The sequence below is a fragment of the Ammospiza caudacuta genome, chromosome 5, assembly GCF_027887145.1.
Source record: "Ammospiza caudacuta isolate bAmmCau1 chromosome 5, bAmmCau1.pri, whole genome shotgun sequence".
NCBI classification, from domain to species: Eukaryota; Metazoa; Chordata; class Aves; order Passeriformes; family Passerellidae; genus Ammospiza; species Ammospiza caudacuta.
This window is the reverse complement of record NC_080597.1, coordinates 28,063,430-28,083,691: the sequence shown is the minus strand read 5'-3', so window position 1 is coordinate 28,083,691 and position 20,262 is coordinate 28,063,430. Positions and strand designations below refer to the sequence as shown.

At 42.2% G+C, this 20,262-nt stretch overlaps 1 protein-coding gene across 3 annotated transcripts; it reads left to right on the top strand.

Annotated features, from left to right (window-relative positions):
• Nucleotides 1-633: 633 nt before the first annotated feature.
• On the top strand, nucleotides 634-20,242 carry DDX17 (DEAD-box helicase 17). Of its 3 annotated transcripts, none has more exons than XM_058805282.1 (13): nucleotides 634-984; nucleotides 4,972-5,122; nucleotides 7,068-7,167; nucleotides 7,305-7,438; nucleotides 8,035-8,100; nucleotides 8,404-8,545; nucleotides 10,106-10,266; nucleotides 10,355-10,527; nucleotides 10,844-10,954; nucleotides 11,410-11,471; nucleotides 11,946-12,005; nucleotides 16,222-16,461; nucleotides 17,118-20,242. In XM_058805282.1, the coding sequence occupies exons 1-13, from the start codon at nucleotides 941-943 to the stop codon at nucleotides 17,639-17,641; spliced, it is 1,968 nt and encodes a 655-aa protein (XP_058661265.1). In that variant the 5' UTR covers nucleotides 634-940; the 3' UTR covers nucleotides 17,642-20,242. The 3 variants fall into 3 exon arrangements, with proteins under 3 accessions (XP_058661265.1, XP_058661264.1, XP_058661262.1); XM_058805281.1 differs by lacking the exon at nucleotides 634-984 and adding an exon at nucleotides 1,479-1,571; XM_058805279.1 differs by lacking the exon at nucleotides 634-984 and adding an exon at nucleotides 4,587-4,786.
• The last annotated feature ends 20 nt before the right edge of the window (nucleotides 20,243-20,262 follow it).

The window sequence follows — 20,262 nt, the reverse complement described above, 5'->3', positions numbered from 1 at the left end:
GGACAGCAAACATCATGGCCGCTATCACTCTGCTCCTGCCCCCGCTAATCTGACAGGGAATAACCTCGGCCCGCTGGAGCCGCCACAGAGGTCCAAAGGGCCGCTCCTGCCCCGTGGCCCAGCGTCCCGTTATTGTTCCGCCATTGTCCCATCACCGTGTCCTCAGCCGCGCCGCCACCTTGGCGGAGCCCGTAGGCGAGCAGGCGACGGGCCGTATTCTTCAAACCGTCTGCGAATCCAGCGTAACCCTCCCGCCCGGTACGCACGGTCCGCGTAAGAATGTTACGCCATGCACACCGGGATCTACGCCAGCCTGAGTTACGCACCTTGCGTACACCGTGTGTTTACGTAACGTGCGCCTCGGCCCAGGTATTCCCTGCCCTGCAGAAGGGGTTACGAGAGCGCTCCTTGCGCAGCTGACTTTGGGGAATAGCGTTACTCCTCCCCTCCGCCTTCCTCACGCAGGGCCCCGGCTCTAAGTAAAGAACGTTACGCACTTTTCGTAGCCCGCCTGCTACTGCACTGGGCTGTGTTTCGCCGAGAGCGCTTAGTGCGTAGTTGAGCTCCGTGAATAGGCGTAGGTGCTTCGGAGGGCCGCAGTTTGCGCAGCGCCGGGCTGCCCGTAACGTAAGCGGAGCGGGCCGGGGCGGTGGCGGCCATTTTGTGCCGGGAGCACGGAGGAAGAAGACGCTGGTGTCTCTACACTACCCGGGCCCTGGAGCCGACCGAGAGCCCCGCCGTTCCGGCCGCTGACGCCCAGCGGGTCTCGGACCCACTGACCACCTCTTCTCCTTTTGTGTCACAGCAAAGAGGCGAGGTGGCGCAAAGCGAGGCCTCCGAGGCGCAGCCGCCCCTGGCTGGACCCTCTCCCCGTACCCCCAGCCCCTCGCCGTCCCCACGGCCGGCGTTCCGCTGCCTCTCACCCACCCCTCCGGGGGCGATGAGAGGCTTCGGGGACCGGGGCCGCGACCGAGACCGCGGCGGGTAAGGGGGAGGGGGGGTTCTGCGCGGCGGGGGGCGGTGGGGAAGCCGAACGCTTGCGTTGGGGGCGGGGGAAGGCCGCGGGGTTGGGGGGCGTGTGTTGGAGTGGCGGTACTGGGGCAGCCAAAGTCCCATCTGTGGAGATTTCCCCCCATAGATTCTCGTGTGGGGGCGGGGGTAGTTGGAGGCTTATCGGTTCCCAAGGCGGGGTGGTGGGTTTTGGGTGTTTTGTGGGGTTTTAAAAATTTTTTTAGTTTAGCTTTTGCACCGTTCATGTGTAACTAATTCTGAGCCTTGCGTGAAATTTTAAGGCCTGCATCCACCCTGCCCCCTTAATTATTTTCTGCCAGCCTCTTTATTTACCCCGCGAGACTCGTGGCACCCTCCCCCCTGCAAGCCACGGAGGTGTCGGTGGCCCTGGCAGGGCTCGTTGTCCTCCTGTCTGTCCTTCTGGTTGTCATTGCTCCTTCTGGACTTACTGGAAAGATGGCAGTGGGGGGAATATCTCTCTCAGCTGCGCTCCCAGGCTTACCGTGATAGGAAATGGGATTGGAAACGCTGCCTTGCGGGGGACTTGGGCACTCGGGAGGGTGAGCAGTGAACCGTGGTGCTGGACCACACTTGCCAAGCTTGCGTAGTGCTACAGAAATTGTTAGTCTGGTTCTGTCAAGGCCTAGTGCTTGATACTCTTGAATGTGTTATTTACTCTTGAATGTGTTATTTAAAGGAGGTTTGGCTTGCAAAAGGCTTTTGCAGGTTTGGTTTGATGTGATTTTTTTCTTTCGACAATGACAGCAGTAAATACAGTGGTGTTATACTGCGTGACTAGATTGAGGCTCGAGGTTTTTAAGCGTTGAAAGTGATAAGGCTTTTGTGCCAGGCCTTTTTAAAGAGAAAGTTAAAACTTAATTTCTGAGAGTAGCATTTTCAGATCATGAGTAGCTCTCAAGGATTAGCAAAAAACATAGTGTGACTTCTGTTATATGGTAAGCTAGATCTCCATTAATGAGTCTTCTCTCCATTGGGACATTAAAGAATATTTTGCTATACATTGCCATGCACTTTGACATTCAGTTTCTTGTTTATGGAGGGAGATAGTTGTGTCATTGCTTTATCTTACACCCACATTTAACATTCTGAAATTAAAAGATACTTTCATTTTTTTTTTCACAGAGAGGAGGGTTCTGGTGTTTTTCTGTTAAGAGATTTCCAGCTCAGTTTAACACAAGGACATTGGAGTAAGCACTTTGGCAAGTCTGAGATAGGTCAGACCACAGCTGGTTTTGGAGTTTAGTGAGTGAGTTTGAGCATGCAGATTTATATAGAGTTACTTAAAAGAGCACCGGCCAAAGCGTTGCGGCAACACTTGATGTGCCTTAAAATTAGTGTTATTTCATTTTCTGTAAAGTCTTTAATTATAGTGGATGCTTCTCTTTTAGATCAGGGCTTTTGATAAGTAAAAAAAGTGCCCACATGCTTCTTTGTGAAGTTTGTGGACATTTGCATGATTTTTTTTTTTTTTGCACATTACCCTGGAAGCTTTAGTGCATTCAATTTCCTACATACATCCTTTTAAGGTGTGAAAATATTTGTAACCACTAACAACTATCTTACTTCATAAATAACCTGTATAAAATATTGGGCCACCCAGTGTGCTGCTTCAGCACCTATTGAAACTTTATCACCACTTCTTTTGTAGTCTAATCACATAAAAGGGTTCTAGTTTTCTCTGTCAGGAACGAGCTGTAGGTGACTTCTTAGGATGGAAAATTGTTATGTTTTGCTCTGGAATGTATCAGATTTACTCAGTTCTGTCCCAGAAGTGATGGCACCAGTAATATTAGGGAAGAATATTTTGAGCCAGCCTGAATTTACCTTTGAAAAGAAGGCTCTTGGCAAACCAGGGAAATAATAGATGTAAGCCAGTTTAATTGGAGTTGGAATCTCATTTTACTTGGAGTCAGAATGTGAAGTGTCAGTTACTGCCAGTTGAGTACCCCCACAGAGGCAGCAGCATTCAAGGGCTGCTGTAGGGCTCCTTCCTGTCAGGTCAGTGTCCAGGCAGGTCGTGTGTAAGAGTGGAGAACTGAAACCATGTGCCTTCTGTGTAGTAGATGTCATTTTCTCCCTCTGGATAGCTTTGGGGCAGGTATTCACAGTGCCAGCTGTTGCAGTGTCCAGCCTTTCAGGCAGCCCTGTCCTGTGTTTCCTTTTCTAAGGGAATTCATCAACCCTTTGGACCTCTGGTGGACTTTAGTGAGGTTATGGGTTTTGTAGGAACTGCTTGGGTACTCTCATTTTAGACATTTTGACCTCAGTTTAGCATGATAGGTTACAAGCATCATCACTAAAGGTGAATGTCCCTGTAAGTGAAAGTCTGTGCCTTTTTTTTTCCTTTGTCCTGAAAGGAAGCATAATGCTTAAGTGCATTTTTGAAGTTGTGTTTCACAGTCTTTTTCATTAGAGAAAACTTGATGACTCTGCAAGCTCTCTGGAGGATCTGATAGACACACAGATGAGAAAATAAGGGATATTTATAGGAAAGGGAAGAAGCCTAATGCACAGTTGCATCACAGCAGACTTTTTAAAACTAACTTAGCAGGTTTTAAGTTCAATTATATCTACCATATACTTGGCCTTTCCAACAATTTTACTACGTCTTCCTGTTAAAATTTTGATTTGAGTTCTGTTTCTTTGGTCTCTTAGTCACTATAATTTATAGTTTCCATTGGGAAGTGATTTAAAGAAGAAATGTACTTAATGTTTGAGCAGGTAGTGTTGTACTTAAGATAATTCAGAACTTTTTTTCAGCTGTTGTTTATTTTTTGGTAACTCTTCTACCCCTTATTTCCTCCACAGGTTACTCCATAACAATGTTGCTTAGAGATTTTTGTTGCTTTCAGTTTTTTTCATTACCAGTTTTTTGTTTACTAGTGGACTACCTGGGTAGGGTGCAGACACTTTGATTTTGCTGTCTAAAAGTTGTTTGAAATGGGCATATCTCATGAATTCATGTTTTTGCATAAAGCTGTACCTTTAGGACAAAAATGGACTTGATAGCATTTTGAAAAGTTCTTTCTGCTGTGTTTGTAGGATATTGATGAAAGTGCGGTAACTTTTTTTGGGGGTGTGTTATTTTAAAGTGCAATTCATGATATTTACAGTAAATAAACATACCAGAAGCTCATGTTTTGACTGTTTCATTAGCCAGTCATTACAGTTAGTTCTTACCTTCTGAAATGTATATATAATTAACTGGATAAAGAAAATGTAGATAGGTAGAGCAATTACTTTTGAATTGTTCTGCTAGAACAGAATTTTTTTTGTGAACATGAGCTTCTTACTCTCTTCAGTCTTCATCACAATGCATTTCAGAGAGCATATGATTTTTCCCAGGTTGTTTTTGCAGTTTTTTTCCTGTTAGGCTGTGTTTTAAAAATAAGAGTTTTTTTAAAATGTTGATTACAGAATTACAGATGGACTTGCAGGCTTGGCTGGGCTTGTTTACTTTCTGTTTTTCAGTCTGCTGTTTTTCATTTGAGGCATACTTCTTGATAGGAAGGGAGAGAAGATATGGAGGGGGAGATAGTGAAGTAGCTGTCTAGTGTAAAACTAACCTTGAGAGACAGAGAAGGAATTTGCAAGGAGAGATTTTTCTCATCCCTTTTATGTAACCGTGTTGGAACTGCACTGTCAGTTTCAAGACAAATGCTATGGGTGTACAGCAGCCATGTCCTAGAGGCAGGAGCTTTACAGGGGTGATTTTCAATAACATGGTTTTATGTTCAGAACCAACCCAAAGCAGGTTTGTTATTTCAAGAAGTTTTACACCATCGTACTGATTGGAGGGAGGTGACTTGCTGGAATATTGTGCTCATATGTCAGCTTGGGGAAAACACAAATGGTTAAGAAAATTCCAGAATAATTCTAGAATAGTTTTTAAGTACTGGTAGTATTTTTTTCTTAAGTAACTAACATTCACATTCACAGGTTTGGAGCAAGTCGTGGAGGTCCTCTCCCTCCAAAGAAATTTGGTAATCCAGGGGAACGTTTGCGTAAGAAAAAATGGGATTTGAATGAACTGCCCAAGTTTGAGAAGAATTTTTATGTGGAACATCCGGAAGTGGCCAGGCTTACTCCAGTAAGTGCTATGTTGTCTACAGCAGAAAATGTCACAAGCTGAAAAACTTGTCCTAGGAAGTCTGGGACAGCATGTAAAGTAGAGGTGACTCTTCATTAAGCTTGTGTGGTGTGTGTACTCTGCTGGATACTGGTTCTAGTTGCCTTTGCTACTTAACATTAGCAAAAGATATGCTTCTTTTCTTGGTTCCTTTTATATGAGATAGTTTATGTTTTGTCATTTGTAATGCATCTTTTTTATAATACTTGTCTGGTCTGGTGATTTGTCAGTGGAGATAAAACTTAGAGAATTACAGTCCTGGAGAAGCCCTGGAAAAATGTAAGATAATGAACTAAAAGTGACAAAAATACACGAAAAAGGTTTGAAAGTAATATTTTGTAATAAGGGTAATTTGAGCTGAAGGAGGCCTTGGGGGCATCTCTAGTCTAATCCTCTGCTTAGAGCAGCACTGATGGTAGAACTAGAGCAGGTTGCTTAGTGCCTTTGTCCTTTTGAGTTTGAATATCCCCAGAGATGAGGAGAATTTATATCCTCTCTGGGTGGCTGTCTCAGGGCTTAATGTTTCTCCTGGGATTTTGAACATCTTTCCTCTAGTGACCCATCAAGTAGTTAAAGTAGCAGTTAAAGGTCACTGTTAGCCCAGTCTTTCCCAAGCTAAACAAATCCAGTGCTCCCAGTATGTCTTCATATGGTCTGTAGTGTAGCCTCCAGCTTTCCCCCAGAATTGGACGTGCCCTGTTAAAACCATGTCCTTCTCACACAGGGGGCTCAAAGCCAGGTGCAGTACTCTGTGTTCACTCTGTAGATAAGTCTAGTCTTCTACTCTCTATGCAATGTATTTTTATAATTAGAAATTAAAGATTTTGTTCTTAACATGCAGCAACAAACAAACAAAATATCATTATCTGACTGCATAGACTTAAAAATCCTTGTGTGAAAAATGTATATGGCATAAAGAAATGGAAAGGGGTATTAACTTCCTGAAGATACCACAACTTGAGCTACTGAACCATGGTTTGCATCAGCTGCTGTAGCTGCCTTTGGCTTAGCCAGCTAAAAGGATTTTCATGTTTTCCCCAGAAGTTATTTTCTTTTTTTGCCTTTTAATTCAAGCTCAAGGGATTCTCAGAAATACTGAATCTATTGCTTTGGATAAAGTACATATTTGGTATTCTTGTGTCTCTAATGATTTCTAATAAGCATCACAGTAAGGTCATGAATTGTCAGAAGAAGGTTGCAAAGGGCAATTGGACTTGCAAGATAACCTAGACAAAAATAAAACACTTTTTCTAATCCTGAAATTGTGCTTGTCTGCACATTTCAGAAATATTACAAGAAGTTCCTTATAAGAATGGTGAGGTTCTAGGGTATCATTATGATGTTGTCAGAGCTTCTTTCATTATCTGAAACATTCCAAGCAACATTTGAGTTGCAAGTCTTCCAGCAAGAACTCAGACTAAGTATTTATCTGCCTCTGGAATGTGTTAATTGAAGGAGAAGGACTGCCTGGCCTTCTGCTCATGGTATATTAGGACTTACTTAGTTTGATTAATTCTTAGCACTGTCACACAAAGCATATTTCTTATCCTCTGTTTCTAATAATTTCTAAAGCTGTTGGTCATTTCTGGCTTCTGGAAAAAATGCAATTCCTAAAAATATTCTTTTAACGTACCTTTCATTTAGAAGGGTTGGTTGTAAGAAGAGATTGACATTTGTCCTTCTAGGCTATGTAGAGAGCTCATACCTCTGAATATCAGAGAATCAAAAAAAAGTCTGAGTACAATAACTCAGACTTGAAGTCTTTAGGAAAGCAGTCTTTTCTAGATCTCTGTTTGAATTTAGTTCTCTAACAAAGCTGTTATCCAGAGGTGAGAAGATAGTAGTTAGAAACATGCACTTAAGTCCCTGCTGATATCTGACTTTTTTTTTCTTTTTTCATAAATAGTATGAAGTTGAAGAGTTGCGCAGGAAGAAGGAGATAACAATTCGGGGGATGGAGGGCTGCCCCAAGCCGGTGTTTGCCTTCCACCAGTGTAGCTTTCCACGTAAGTACTTTTGCCATCTTTAACATCATGAAGATTGCTCAGAAAATACCTAAACAGTTACTGATTCTGTTCTCTAAAAGGTTCTCCAAAGCCTCAGTTATCCTTTATAAAGTTTATTCTTTTCTTGAATTCTGAAGAGTATGTGATGGATGCCTTGATGGACCAGAACTTCACAGAGCCCACTCCGATCCAGTGCCAAGGCTTTCCGCTAGCCCTCAGTGGCCGTGACATGGTGGGCATTGCACAGACCGGCTCTGGGAAGACATTAGCAGTGCGTATCTTTCCCTTTTATTTCTTCAGCTAGCTTTCCTGCTTACCTAGTAGAAATTACCTATCAGTTAGCTTTTGGGCTTCCCAGTACTAGCAACGGGATGATTACATTTTTAAAGCTTCTTGTGTTGCATTATGGGGGACACTTGAGTTTCAGCTCAGCTACAAGCCTGTTGTATTCACAGGTGTGTGTTTTATGCATCTTCCTGTTTGGATGCTTAGTTCTCTTTGGTCTATGCTTACATTATGATTTGAAAAACAGGATGTTCTCTTTAGCACACTTGTTTTATAAACTACACAGGTTAAAATAAAAAATGGTTGAATTTAAGCATAGACATTAGCTTTAACTGCAGCGTTAAAAAGTTTTTTTATCCTTTATGAAAAATATTGGCTAAGATAATGATTACTCAATTCTGCTAACTTACACTCCCAGTTTAAGTGAGCCTTCCTTTCAGAGGTGCTGAGCAGCCAATTTTTGTGCTCATGCCGAAGTGGATGCAGTTGGTCAACAGCTCTGAAAATCTTCTGTTCTGCTTGATAAATGCAGGTATTTAGTTTTGCAGAATCACAAGAAAATACTGTTTTCTTCTGTTTTAGTACTTGTTGCCTGCAATTGTTCACATCAACCACCAGCCATATTTGGAGAGAGGGGATGGCCCAATTGTAAGTGCTTGTATGATTCTCTTCCTTTTTGTATGTGTGGCATGACATTGTTAATGAGGTGGTGCTTTATTTAATTGATGTATTAGAATAGTAGTTTTTCCTATGCTGTTCCTATCAGAATAGGAATTTTTACTATCACAATGTGAACATCCCACTCAGTTGAAATTCTGTGCAAATGCTGATGTAGTCTAAAGATGTTTAAATGTTTTAACTAATAAAGAGCAGATGGTCCAACTTTGCTTATGGTTTTATGTTAGGGATGTGGATGCAGCTTGACTCTTCCTGAATCATTTCCTTTTGCAGTGTCTGGTTCTGGCACCTACTAGAGAGTTGGCCCAGCAAGTGCAGCAGGTGGCTGATGATTATGGCAAATGTTCAAGGCTGAAGAGTACCTGCATATATGGAGGAGCACCCAAAGGCCCCCAGATCAGAGATTTAGAAAGAGGTAATTTTTAAATGGGTGCTTGCAGTTTCTGGAGGAAGTGGTATTGTAAAATCTCTGTAAAAATAAAACTTCTCAAAACCTGTCTGGAAATGGGTGAGAGTGAATGAGTGCCTCATTTTCCAGTTGCAGTGATAGTTCATGAGGTAGTTCTATTTGCTGTATAGTGACTTTCTTTTTGTTTGTTCTTTGAACATTCTACTTGTGAAGATCATCAGGGTATAGAAAGGGAAAAAGAAAACTTCACAGAAAGAAAACAGGTTATTTTAAGGAAATGCAATACCAGCGTGTTTAAGGAAAGATTTTTCTTAACGCAGATTTCAAGTTTTCTGCCTATATTCATTCAAATAATCAAATTTTGTTTCTGAATATATAGATGCTTCTTTGGACAGCAGTGAGTGGTTTTGCTTTGGTCACAGGTTTTGTTTGTAGTTTTTGTTGTTTGTTTTTTTTAAATTGTTCTTAAGCACTAAGCACTATGTACCCTGTAAGCAACCACTCTAATATGGTAGTGCTTTAGTGATCTTTAATTTCAATTCAGCAATGTGCTGATGGCTTTCATCTTCACCAGATATAAAATGTAATGGAGTTATGTGAAAAGATGGAAGAATTGTTATAAGGCAGATACACAAACAGATCTATTCAAGAAATCAGAAAATTTGGCTTACCACTGCAGTTCACAGGGTCCTTATTGCAAACTGCAGTAGTGGGAGAAAAGCATGTGTGGTGGAAGTCTGTGGCATATCACTATTCAAGAAAAGAGTTGCTTTCCAGCTCAAGCCCAGCATCTTCAGTGGCAGAGTCCAAGGTTTCATGAAGAGTCCTTGGGAGGATCAGTGTGCTGGGTTTTTGCACACCTTTCTGGAGTGCTGTAAAATAGATATTCTACTTAAGAAGAAAGTCCTTTTCATGCCACTTCTTCCTGAAACTTAACCTTCTGTGGACATTTCAGTGACACTGGAATACTCACCTGTAAAATTTGGGAATTGGTGGAAACCAGGTCTTTCTTTTAAGGAGTGTGTAAATCACCCAACCTGGTGTTAGTTAGCAATATTTGAACTCTTCTTACCCCACAAATGTTGGTAAGACGGCTGTCTCTCACTGTTGGTGCATAATTGCTCAGTAGTAAAGTCCATGCTTTGCCTTTATATATTAAAAAAAAAAGTGAAGATAATTTGACCCATACAGCAAGAAGAGCACTTCGAGTTTGAAAATGACACCTCTCTAGACTGTGTAAATCTGGATGAAGGTGGTTCAGGCTTGAGTAGAAGCTTACTTTGTTTCTGATTTTTGGACGGCTCTTCACAGGTGTTCTCTGGTAGTAACCTTTTCATTTCTGTACTGCATTTATTATTCTAATGGCACTGTAACAGTAATTTCGGAATGGAAAACATATTAAACAGAACTAGGGCTTCTACTGAAGTGACTCAGTCTTGGGTACGAATGAGGGTGGTGCTTTTTTTTTAAAACAATTTTGCTTTGGAAGGTGATTCATTCTGACTAAAAATACCAGTTGACATTCAAATGAAGAGCCTTACTCTTTTTCCTTATTCTCTTCTGAAGGTGTGGAGATCTGCATTGCTACACCAGGTCGCTTGATTGACTTCCTTGAGGCTGGGAAGACCAACCTTCGTCGCTGTACATATCTAGTGCTGGATGAAGCTGACAGAATGTTGGACATGGGATTTGAGCCACAAATTCGTAAAATTGTTGACCAGATAAGAGTGCGTGATCCTTTTAGAAGGACAGTCTCCTTTGTTTTGCTGTTTGAAATGTAGTACTATAAACAGATCTGTTTTCCCTTTTCCTTAGCCTGACCGCCAGACTCTGATGTGGAGTGCCACCTGGCCTAAAGAAGTGCGCCAACTTGCTGAGGACTTCCTGCAGGACTATGTTCAGATCAATGTGGGAAACTTGGAACTGAGTGCCAACCACAATATCCTGCAGATAGTGGATGTGTGCATGGAGAGCGAGAAAGACCATAAGTAAGCTGGTGTTCCCACCATTTTGCTTTCTTTGGTTGTCCTTCAAAGTCTGAAATGCTTTGTGAGCCTTCTAGGAATTCTAAATAGTTAAGTTACTTGTACTACTATTTAACCTTTGAGTGTTACAAAGTAAGTCAGTCCTGTTATTAACTATTTTCTTGTGTATATTTTGACCATACTCTGTAAACCAGCAGAAATTCTGTGTGATACTAACTTATACAGATGTGTGTTGTGTGTGTCCTCAATGTGTCTTGGGAGAGAGATCCTATATTCTGGTATGTGTGGCTGAACATCTTGGCTCTCATGTCTGTTTTAGACTGATACAGCTGATGGAAGAAATCATGGCAGAGAAGGAAAACAAGACTATCATCTTTGTGGAGACAAAGAGGCGATGTGATGATCTCACTCGAAGGATGCGCAGAGATGGGTGATTAGCTTCTCCCCTTCCTCCACTTTTTTCCTAGTGGGAAACAAAAATTGTAATCAAAAGCAGTAAGATTTAAATGTTTGTGATGCTCTTTTTGGGAGCAACTTACCCATTATTTTCTGGGCTGAATTTAGTCATTGTTTCTGAAAAGATTCCACTTCATCAAAGCATTAGTACAAGAGAGAGTGTTTCTAAGTGGTGCAGCTTTTTTAGTGTATCAGAAGCCTGATATGCTGATGGAGACTGTGTCAATACAGCAAATGTGATTTTGTTTAAATGGTTGTTTATGTAGGTAGTGGGTTTACAGTACACATGCTGGGTGGCTAGAGGCCAGAGAACAAAATATTTCTCAAATCTTACAGTTTTTCCCTTTTAAACAAAATGCCAATAAAGCTTCCTGTTTCCTTTAATGTCTGTACTTTCTATCTATACTAATGTACATCTCTGTTTGGCAGTTGGCCAGCTATGTGTATCCATGGAGACAAGAGTCAGCCAGAAAGAGATTGGGTGCTTAATGGTGAGTCCGTCACTGACAGGAGAATAACTTGGGCTGCTGTACTTAATTTACCTAGACATGTTTTTCTCTGGTCTGGATTTGTTTTGTTTTGTGGGTTGTTTTTTTTTTTTTAATTTTGGTGGTTTTTTGTTTGTTTGTTTGTTTGGGGTTTTTTGGTTTTTTAATTGGTTTGGTTTGTTTTGGTTTTTATCTCTAGACCAAATAGACACCTGTGAAAGGACTTCTCTTACCTTTATGCTCTTAATTTCAGTACTTGTTCCTTTTTTTTTTGTTTGTTTTGATAAACAAGTGGGAAAATTTCTTAACACAGCTGGATTTTGAAAAATTGGTGAGGCATTATGTCCTGACTTGTGGGTGTTTCTGGAATTGATCCACCTTATCTGTCTTCTGGAAAATGAGCATTTAATGTAAATCAAATTCAGGTAACTTTATCATTTTGGAAAATCTTATTTCATAGCATGCTTTGTTTTGCAGAGTTTCGTTCTGGAAAGGCTCCTATCCTCATTGCTACCGACGTTGCATCTCGTGGGCTAGGTTTGTACACATAGACCACTCTTGCCTACTGCTGCATATTTTTCTTCTTTGGACTGAAAAACGTTTCTTAAAAAAAAAAAAAAAATCAAAGCGTGATTTTCCCCCACATGTGAAATACGTTTTTTAACATTAATCTTTTTTTTTTCTTTCATATTCAAAGTCTCTTCCTGCTCCTAATGAACAGGCTTTGGTCTGCAGCAAGGCCTAGGCATGACCAATCGATCGCCAAGAGGGAGAAGAGACGTCCAATTATGCAACCCAACCCTTCCACCACACTCACTTCTTCCCCAAATCCAGCTTTTGTTGCTGGATGCTAGGGATGGATTGCTCTCAGTTCAGAGCGTGTCAGATAAAGTTCAAGTAGGAAGCTGTGGGAGAGCATTTCGACAGCAAATAGCGAATATTCTCCCCGTATGGCACACCACAGATTTGAACATACCAACCCCAGTACACGCATGTTTACCCTGCAGATGTATTCACATCTGAGAAAGCACTGCTCCAGATCTTTGCTCTTGACATGTAACCTTCCCTCCTCCTCTGTGTTCCTTCTAGGTAGGACCACTGAGATGATATATGGCCAGTAACATCTTGTTACCCAGATGTGTAATTGAATCAAAATCGCACAGCTGTGTTCTGGTGGCATGAAAATGATCTGTCTGGATGCATCAGTTGTGCCCCCTTTTGTAATAAGCATATTTGTGTAATAAGCATATTGTGAAACACCATGTGCTGAGCACAGTCCTTATGCATCTACCCACCCTAGAAGAGGAGGATGGCTGCTGAAGTGCTCTGAGTTTAATAACAGATGTTGAATACTCTGCCCACCCTGAGTGTGGTAGACGATAAACTACTTGAGAGTCAGTGTCTCATTGTAGTAAATTCTAGACAAAATGACTGCAAATGGGTGGAGATTTAACTCAGAGAATCTAGTTTGTTAAAAGCCTCAGTTACCTGAGCTCTCTTTGTATGCTGAAAGGGCGGCTGTGCTGTGCATCATATGGTCACTTTAATACAGGCAGACCATTAACAGACTTGGCAGCCTTTGTTCACACAACCTTCACCCCTCCTTCCCCTCCCCCCTCAAAAAATGTCCAGCACTTCCTCAGGAAGTGATTATATGGACTTCAGTCTCTGCCCTCTAGGGTCATGTCTGGACCTGTGCAGTTAGAGCTTGGGCCTGTTGGGAGAAGGGACTGAGGCCTGAAACCAGTTTATATGAAAGAGAGCTGCTTTCTCTAGCAGCATTTTTTAAACAGGCTTGCTATGTGCTGGTAGCTTCTTTGTGCATCTTGCCTAGACATTTAAAACAGCCTCAACCCCCTCAAAAAAAAAATCAACAAAAACCAACACTCTCCCCCAAAACTACTCAATTGGATAACACTTCAGAAAACAGTCTCCTCCCTTCCCATCGTCCACTTCACCCAAGCTAAGGGGGAAAGGTATCAGAGTCTGTTTCTTGTTACTGAACAACATCTCTACTTGTTTTGGGGCCCTGAGTTTGCTGCTTAAAGTAAGTCACTTAACTGGCAAACTTCTGGACGACTTCCTCCAAGATCCTGGAAAGTGAAGGCTTCTACCTAAATAACATAAAACAGGGGCGCGCGCCTTTTGGCTGAGTCACCAGGGCTTTCCCTCTTCCTAATGGAACATTGGTTTCAAAAAAGCTTCTTGCAGGTAAGTTCTGAGTCCCGTAATTTCTTTGTGATAATTCCCTGGAGTGAGGTCCTCTCTCTGCACTGATTTTTTTTTTTTTTTACTTTTTTTTTTTTTTTTTTTTTTGTTCAGTCTATTAAACTAAAAACACTGAATTTTATTTGTTTTGTTTTGTTTAACAGAAGCTTTGATATCAGCTGCAGATAATTCTCAGTGCAGGGGTGGGGATACATCTACAATGATGGTCTAAACAGCTCTGTAGACTAGCATGTTTGCTAGTTTATATCTGTCCCGTTTAATAACTGGAGACTGTGTCTTAGCGTGTTCTGATGGTCTGACAAAGGGAATGTTTCCCAGGTAGCTCTCAAAAATGATTTACAGTCTCCATTCCTAATCCTGCTACATTATTTTCTAAAAGTGCAGGAGGATTGCAAGTGTGCACAAACACTTTGGAGCACGCTAGACTGGAGAAGCTGAGTCTTGTGCACGCTCTGGTCTTCAGCAAGCTGCGTGCTCTACCAGGACCACTTTCTAGTCTGGAAAACACCCTTGCATCTTCCTCTTCCTGCCGTCCCATTCTTTCTGCTCCTCCCCAGTCAAGTCAGTTCTGTCTGCATTGGTAGCTACAGTTCCTTGTGCTTTCTGACAGGAAAGCACATCCTTGTATCCTCTCTGGTAATTCAAGTCACTTGCTACTGGATGTGCAAAACGGGACTGGCTGAGGACCATGTAGCCTGGAGCTTGTCAGTCTAGCTACACCCTGGCTGTGAAGATGCAATCTGTCACACGTTCTCCTCTCTATTCTCCACTTTCCCTTTTTAATAAAACTGTTGCATCAAGGACCCTAGCTGGAGACTCGCGCAGCCCCCTGTGAAACCTGCCTTCTCACTCCCTTTTTTTGGTGTGATTCAGGACTTTGGAGTCAGCAAAGACTGAGGAGCCCCCCCTTTGCTGTAATAAGAAACAGACATAAAGTCCCCCTCTTGTCACAACAACCCACAATGTTTTTATTTTTCCTACAACCTCTTTGAAATTTATGCAGTCTGGGCAATAGATGCAGTCTGACCCTTTGGATGTAATTTTTGTATCTTCATTTTTTTGACAATTGCCCCTAAGAGCCCCAAATAGGGGACAAAAAGCGTTGGAGGACCTGAAAGTTTTACCTGAGTCCAGGTTCTCTGGCGCTTCCCAACCAAAAGGGGCTACAGAGAAGCGTCTAAGCCAGCTCACAGAGCGAGCGTGTGTGGGGACTTCTCGCTGCCACGGACCCTTGATGCATGCTCCCCGCGCTCCAGTGGTCCCGTGTCAGAGGGCGGAGTTTTCGAAAGGAGGCCGCCAAAAATAAAAGGCAAAGAGACGGGATCGGCTGCAGCGGTTTCCCACAGGAGGAGGGAGTGTGCATCGGTCTGGTAACAAACAGAGAATGTTTCTCTCTTTAAAACAAAACAAAAAGAGGAAAGGAAATCACAAAAATCTGTGTTTTATCTTGGATATTTTCAGAATATTCTTGTTAAAATGCAGATTTTAAATTTTTTTTTTTTACGAGCTGTTAGGACTCTTACTGTAGGATGGTGCATTTGAAAATACTGTATAATATAGCAAATAGGTGCTTTTGGTACTTAAGGTGCTTTCACTGAAGCACTGCACTAACATTTACTTGGTTTCTGTCACATAAGTTTACAAAGTCTTGTCTTAGAACTTAAAATTTGGAACCCATAAATTTTAAAACTGTTTTGCGTACAAAGCCATTTTGATAATTTTATTTCCTGCTTCCATCTGAACTGGAAGTAGGGAATTGCTTACGTAATTCTGATTATCCAAATTGTGCAAGCTTGCCAGAATTGGACAGAGCAGCACAGAAATGTTAGTGCAATGCGTTCTGGTGATAACTGCAAGCTGAGTTACGATACTTCAGGTCTGAATAATTTTTAATGAGTTGACTGAATCTAACTAATGTAATTTGAATGCCTAAAGCTTTAGGTTAGGGGAGTTAGTTCACTGTATTTTATTAGTGCTGTAAAAGTAAATATTTTTAAGACTGTCTTTTATTTCATGTTGCCGAGCGGAAGGTAAGTGATCTCATTACTGCTATTTTTTGTTAGACTTCTCCCAACAGAGTAAAAGCTTTATGGTGGCAGTTCTGCCCTTCCTCCACCCCAGTTTGCTCTGTCTGATGGTGACATTTTCACTTTACAGATTGTGTTAAAAAGAAATATGAAATTCAGTTAACTTATTCAGAAACATCAGCGTCTTTGACAGAAGAAGACAGAGAAATGCATTCCGGGGAGGATGACTTTGAGTGCAGGGCAAAGCTGCTTTAAAATTGCCATTCTTTTTCAGGACACTGACCTTTGTTCCTGATGATCTTAAATTTTAGTCTTCTACTCTTTTGGGATGAGTCTGTCTTGTATTTACTCCGTGCCATTACTAACTTTGTAATTTTTTTTCTTATTACTGTCACCTGCATTCGTGCTCCCCACCTTTCGTTGGCACGTCCTCTCTTCTTCTCCCCTTTCCTCAACCCCACCCTTTCACTGTGCTTCGCTCCTGGGCACTTCACAAGACGTGGAAGATGTTAAATTTGTGATAAACTACGACTATCCGAACAGCTCCGAAGATTACGTGCACCGTATTGGCCGTACCGCGCGTAGTACCAACAAAGGTACTGCCTACACCTTCTTCACACCAGGAAACCTGAAACAGGCCAGGGAGCTTATCAAAGTCTTGGAAGAAGCCAATCAAGCCATCAATCCAAAGCTGATGCAGCTTGTGGACCACAGAGGAGGAGGAGGTGGTGGTGGAGGTAATGGCACAAGGGAGAAGGGCTACACAGGGGATACATTCCCCATTTTGAGGGAGGGAATGTTAAGAGGGTAGGGAAGTACTAAGTACAGGACTGAGATAACACAGTAGTAATAAAGCTGTTCTGTATTTGAGGTCCCAACACTTGATGTAGAGTAGTACTTTGGTCCCAAGAGAGAGGCAGTCCCTGTTTTACCTTAGCTGTAGAATTTTTTTCTCTCATAAGGTCATCAGGGAGCTGATTTTGCTTGAAGTAGTTACTTCCTCACGGCTCCTGCTAAAGACAGGCAACAAGGTACATGTCCAAAATTGAAATCAGTAAAGAAATACACTGAATTTCAGGAGCTGACACACTTTTTCTTCCCATTCCTTGAAGGAATAAGAAGTTTCCTTATACTTCCAAATTAGTCCTGAATGTCTTCTGGTTTTTTGTCTCCAAGCACATACATAAAGAACCCTTATTGAACTTCATGTTTACATCTTGAACAAAATAAGGAGGCCTGTGCACAGCTGTGCAGAGAAATTTCAGTCAGAAGAGGGTACTCCTTGGGAGCAAAATTGGAGATGTAGAAGGGGGAGAAAGGGTGGCCTAAGTGTACCAGAGATCATTGTTTAAGACTTGTTCATGGCACTAAATCTTAATGTATCCATCGCCAGGAGGTCGTTCTCGTTACCGAACGAGCAGTTCGGTAAACAACCCTAACCTGATGTACCAGGAGGAGTGTGACAGGAGGCTCCGGGGAGTGAAAGAGGGCCGCAGAGACTCAGGTGGCTTCAGAGACCGTGAGCGTGGTGAAAGTTTTGCCAACGGAGCCAACAAGACCTATGGCAGTGCCTACGGGAGCCCAAATTCTGCTTTTGGGGCAGCACAGAGCCAGTATGGTTACACTCAAGGGAGCTATGGAGCAGCTGCCTATGGCACGAGTGGCTATGGCACTGCAGAGTACAGTGCTAGTGGCTATGGTGCCAGCACCACAGCTGCCACGGCTGGGAGAACCTCACAGAGCACTACCCAACAGCAGTATGCAGGGATGGTGGGGCGCTCGGGCCAGCAGCCACAGCCGCTCATGTCACAACAGTTTCCACAGCCCCCTGCCACTAACGTGATGGGCTATATGGGACAGACTGCCACCTACCAGTACCCACCCCCTCCCCCGCCCCCGCCCCCCTCCCGCAAATGAAACCACTTGCTGGTGACCAGTGTAGACCTCTTACATTTAAAGGAACCTTTTCTTTCTCTTCTTTCCCATTGTGATGTCTCTCATGCAGGTTAGACTTAGAATTCACTATCCAAATCCCTTGAGCCTATAAAAAATGGCCCCCAGCCCACATTAATGACCCTGTTCTCTTTTTTTTTTCTTTTTTTTTTCTTTTTTTTTAAGATATATGTATAGTTGACTGGAAAATTTATTATTTTTGTCTTGCATGTTGAGGAATTTGGAAATCTTATTTTTTCTAAAAGAAAAGGGTATAAGGCAGATAGGCTCCAGCTGGATCACCTTGATGTCTAAGGTTTGTAGGAAAATTTGCTTTTGAGGGAAAGAAGTTTCTATTCTGTAACACATGAACTTAATTTCAGGAACTATAAAGAGAGATGGGAAACTCTGGGGGAGCCAAAAAGCACTTCATTTAAAATATAAATGCAAGGGAGAAATGCTCACTTCTCCTATTCTTATTTTTTTTTTAATAGCTCACTAGTACTACTTGTAGTCTTACTGTAGGTGATTTTCTATAGGAAAACTCTTATCATTTGTCTGAGCTGGGTCGTGTTCAGAGTAAAGCCTTGGATATATTATTGACAATTTCTGTAGTTCTGGAAGCTCCGTTTTCTGCTACTGTAAGAGCCTGCAGTACAGAGCTTGGGGTTAGTGTCAGAGACCAAACCTGTCGTGCATTCACTACCTGAAAACCATCTACCCACAGTTGCTGTGGGTACCACTGCTGAAATGTTCAGCTAAGTAAGTTCTTTCCCTACAGTTGTTAAATTGCAGCATTGCAAATGCGTGGAGCCTGATTATCATTAAATTGGTTACTGCTCTCAAATTTCTGTTTGGTTTATTGAAAGAAGTTTTCCTTGAGAGCTAGAAATTATGCAGAACTGAAACAATGAACAGTGTTATTTTGTTTGTCTGTCCTTCACAAACAAACTCCCTTTTGCCATGGGGAATGTTCTGAGTGCTGCTACGCTCGATAAAATGTGACAGAGTTTTCCACACTTAAATTTCAGAGGTTTCAATAGGGTGGGCTGGGGGAGGGCGGGGGGAGGAACGTAGGAGGAGATTGCCTGGGGTCTCCTTTTCATGAGGTAAGCAGTGAGCTGGTTAGTGCATCTTGATTCTGAAGCTTTGTTTCTCTTGTACCTTGCACTGACTATCGCTTTCTCTGGCTTTTGAGTGCATTTCCCTGCTCCACTGGTCCCTTTGGGCTGAGCTCTTACAGGTAGGTAGTATTTTAGAAAATGTTAGAGAAGAGTGAAATTTTAGTACATACGTAAATAAAACTTGTTTATTTTACAGGCTAAGGTGGGTGTGAGGGGGGTTTCCCCCTTTAGTAAAGCATGTTGTTGACTTGTTATTTCTAATACCAGACGGTTCAGAGACAGTAGATGATAACAGGAGTTGGCTGCTCTTGGTCTGATAAGATGACAAAAGGATGGATCCATCTCCTGGTTTGAGGCATGCTCTTTGCATTAGGAGAGTGCAGGGGGCTTGTGGGTTTTTTCTGTTGGCGTTCTTGCATATGGATGAACAAGGCAGCCCACTCCTTCTGTAGCAGAGTGGAACTTCTTATAGCCCTGAAAAAGAGCTTGCTTATACAGAAATTATTTCTTTTAACATTTAATTTCTTCCCAGAGTAAAATTTTGGGGGATGAATGTGCTTTTTTTTTTTCCTTTTTTTTTTTTTTTTTTTTTGTGCAGTACACAGGTAGGTTGCTCACAGGGAGAAGGGAGATTCCTTCCAGAACCTCAGTTCCCTGCTTCCATTTTATATTTCCAGTGCATGGGCAGGAAGTTCCTTTGCTTGTGTTAAGTGAAAGCCAGAAATATTTTGTTTATCCAGGCACTGACTGATAGGTCTTTGGCCTCCCTTGCAAGCAAATGTAGAGCTTTTTTTTGGAGTAGAATGCAGAAATGCATTTGAGGGATGTAGGAGTAGGACATCTCACTGACTGGCTTGAAAAAGGGTCTCTGGACGGCCAAAGCTGCGTTATAGTCCGTTACAGCTTTCACTTTTGGGGGTGACTTGTGCATGTGTAAACATCAATGCCAAGTCTTGCAGTGCTTTGTTGCCATTGAGGTCAGCTGAGGTCCAGAGTGTCAACCAGACCGCTGAATGCACTGTGGCATGTGCTGCCCCTGTCCCACCTGGTGCTCTCTGCTCTGCTCCATGTACCAGCTGGAGGGCCCTTGTTGATAAAGCATTAGCCTCTAGTATTGTTTGCATTGTTTTCAATCTGTAAAAAGTTTGTGGGGGTGTCAGATAATCTGAGCTGGGTGTCTCCTCCCCTCCCACTTCCTGAAGCAATTTACTGTTTGGATTTCTCTGAACAATGGAAGAGTTACTAGCTTTGTGTGGGATCAGCATCTTGTTTCACACACCTGCTGGTCTCTGAACACATTCCTGTTGTATTAATGAAGACTTGAATTGAGAGATTCATAGATCTGTGGTGTTGAGGCACAGGATACTAAGAGCTATGTTACTATTCTTAGTTGGTAAATTGTCCTTTTGATACCATCTTGTTTTCTTTTGTAGGTATAAATAAAAACACTGTTGTCAATAAATTGTGAACCTTGTCTTTATT

What these genes read in the sequence shown, in the direction of transcription:
- DDX17 (XM_058805279.1), top strand. Translation starts at nt 4,695, where the DNA reads ATGGGTGTACAGCAGCCATGTCCTAGAGGCAGGAGCTTTACAGGGGTG. An exon ending in TCAGAACCAACCCAAAGCAG is followed by an intron (nt 4,787 to 4,971) that starts GTTTGTTATTTC and finishes TCACATTCACAG; the next exon opens with GTTTGGAGCAAGTCGTGGAG. An exon ending in AGAGAGGGGATGGCCCAATT is followed by an intron (nt 8,101 to 8,403) that starts GTAAGTGCTTGT and finishes TTCCTTTTGCAG; the next exon opens with TGTCTGGTTCTGGCACCTAC.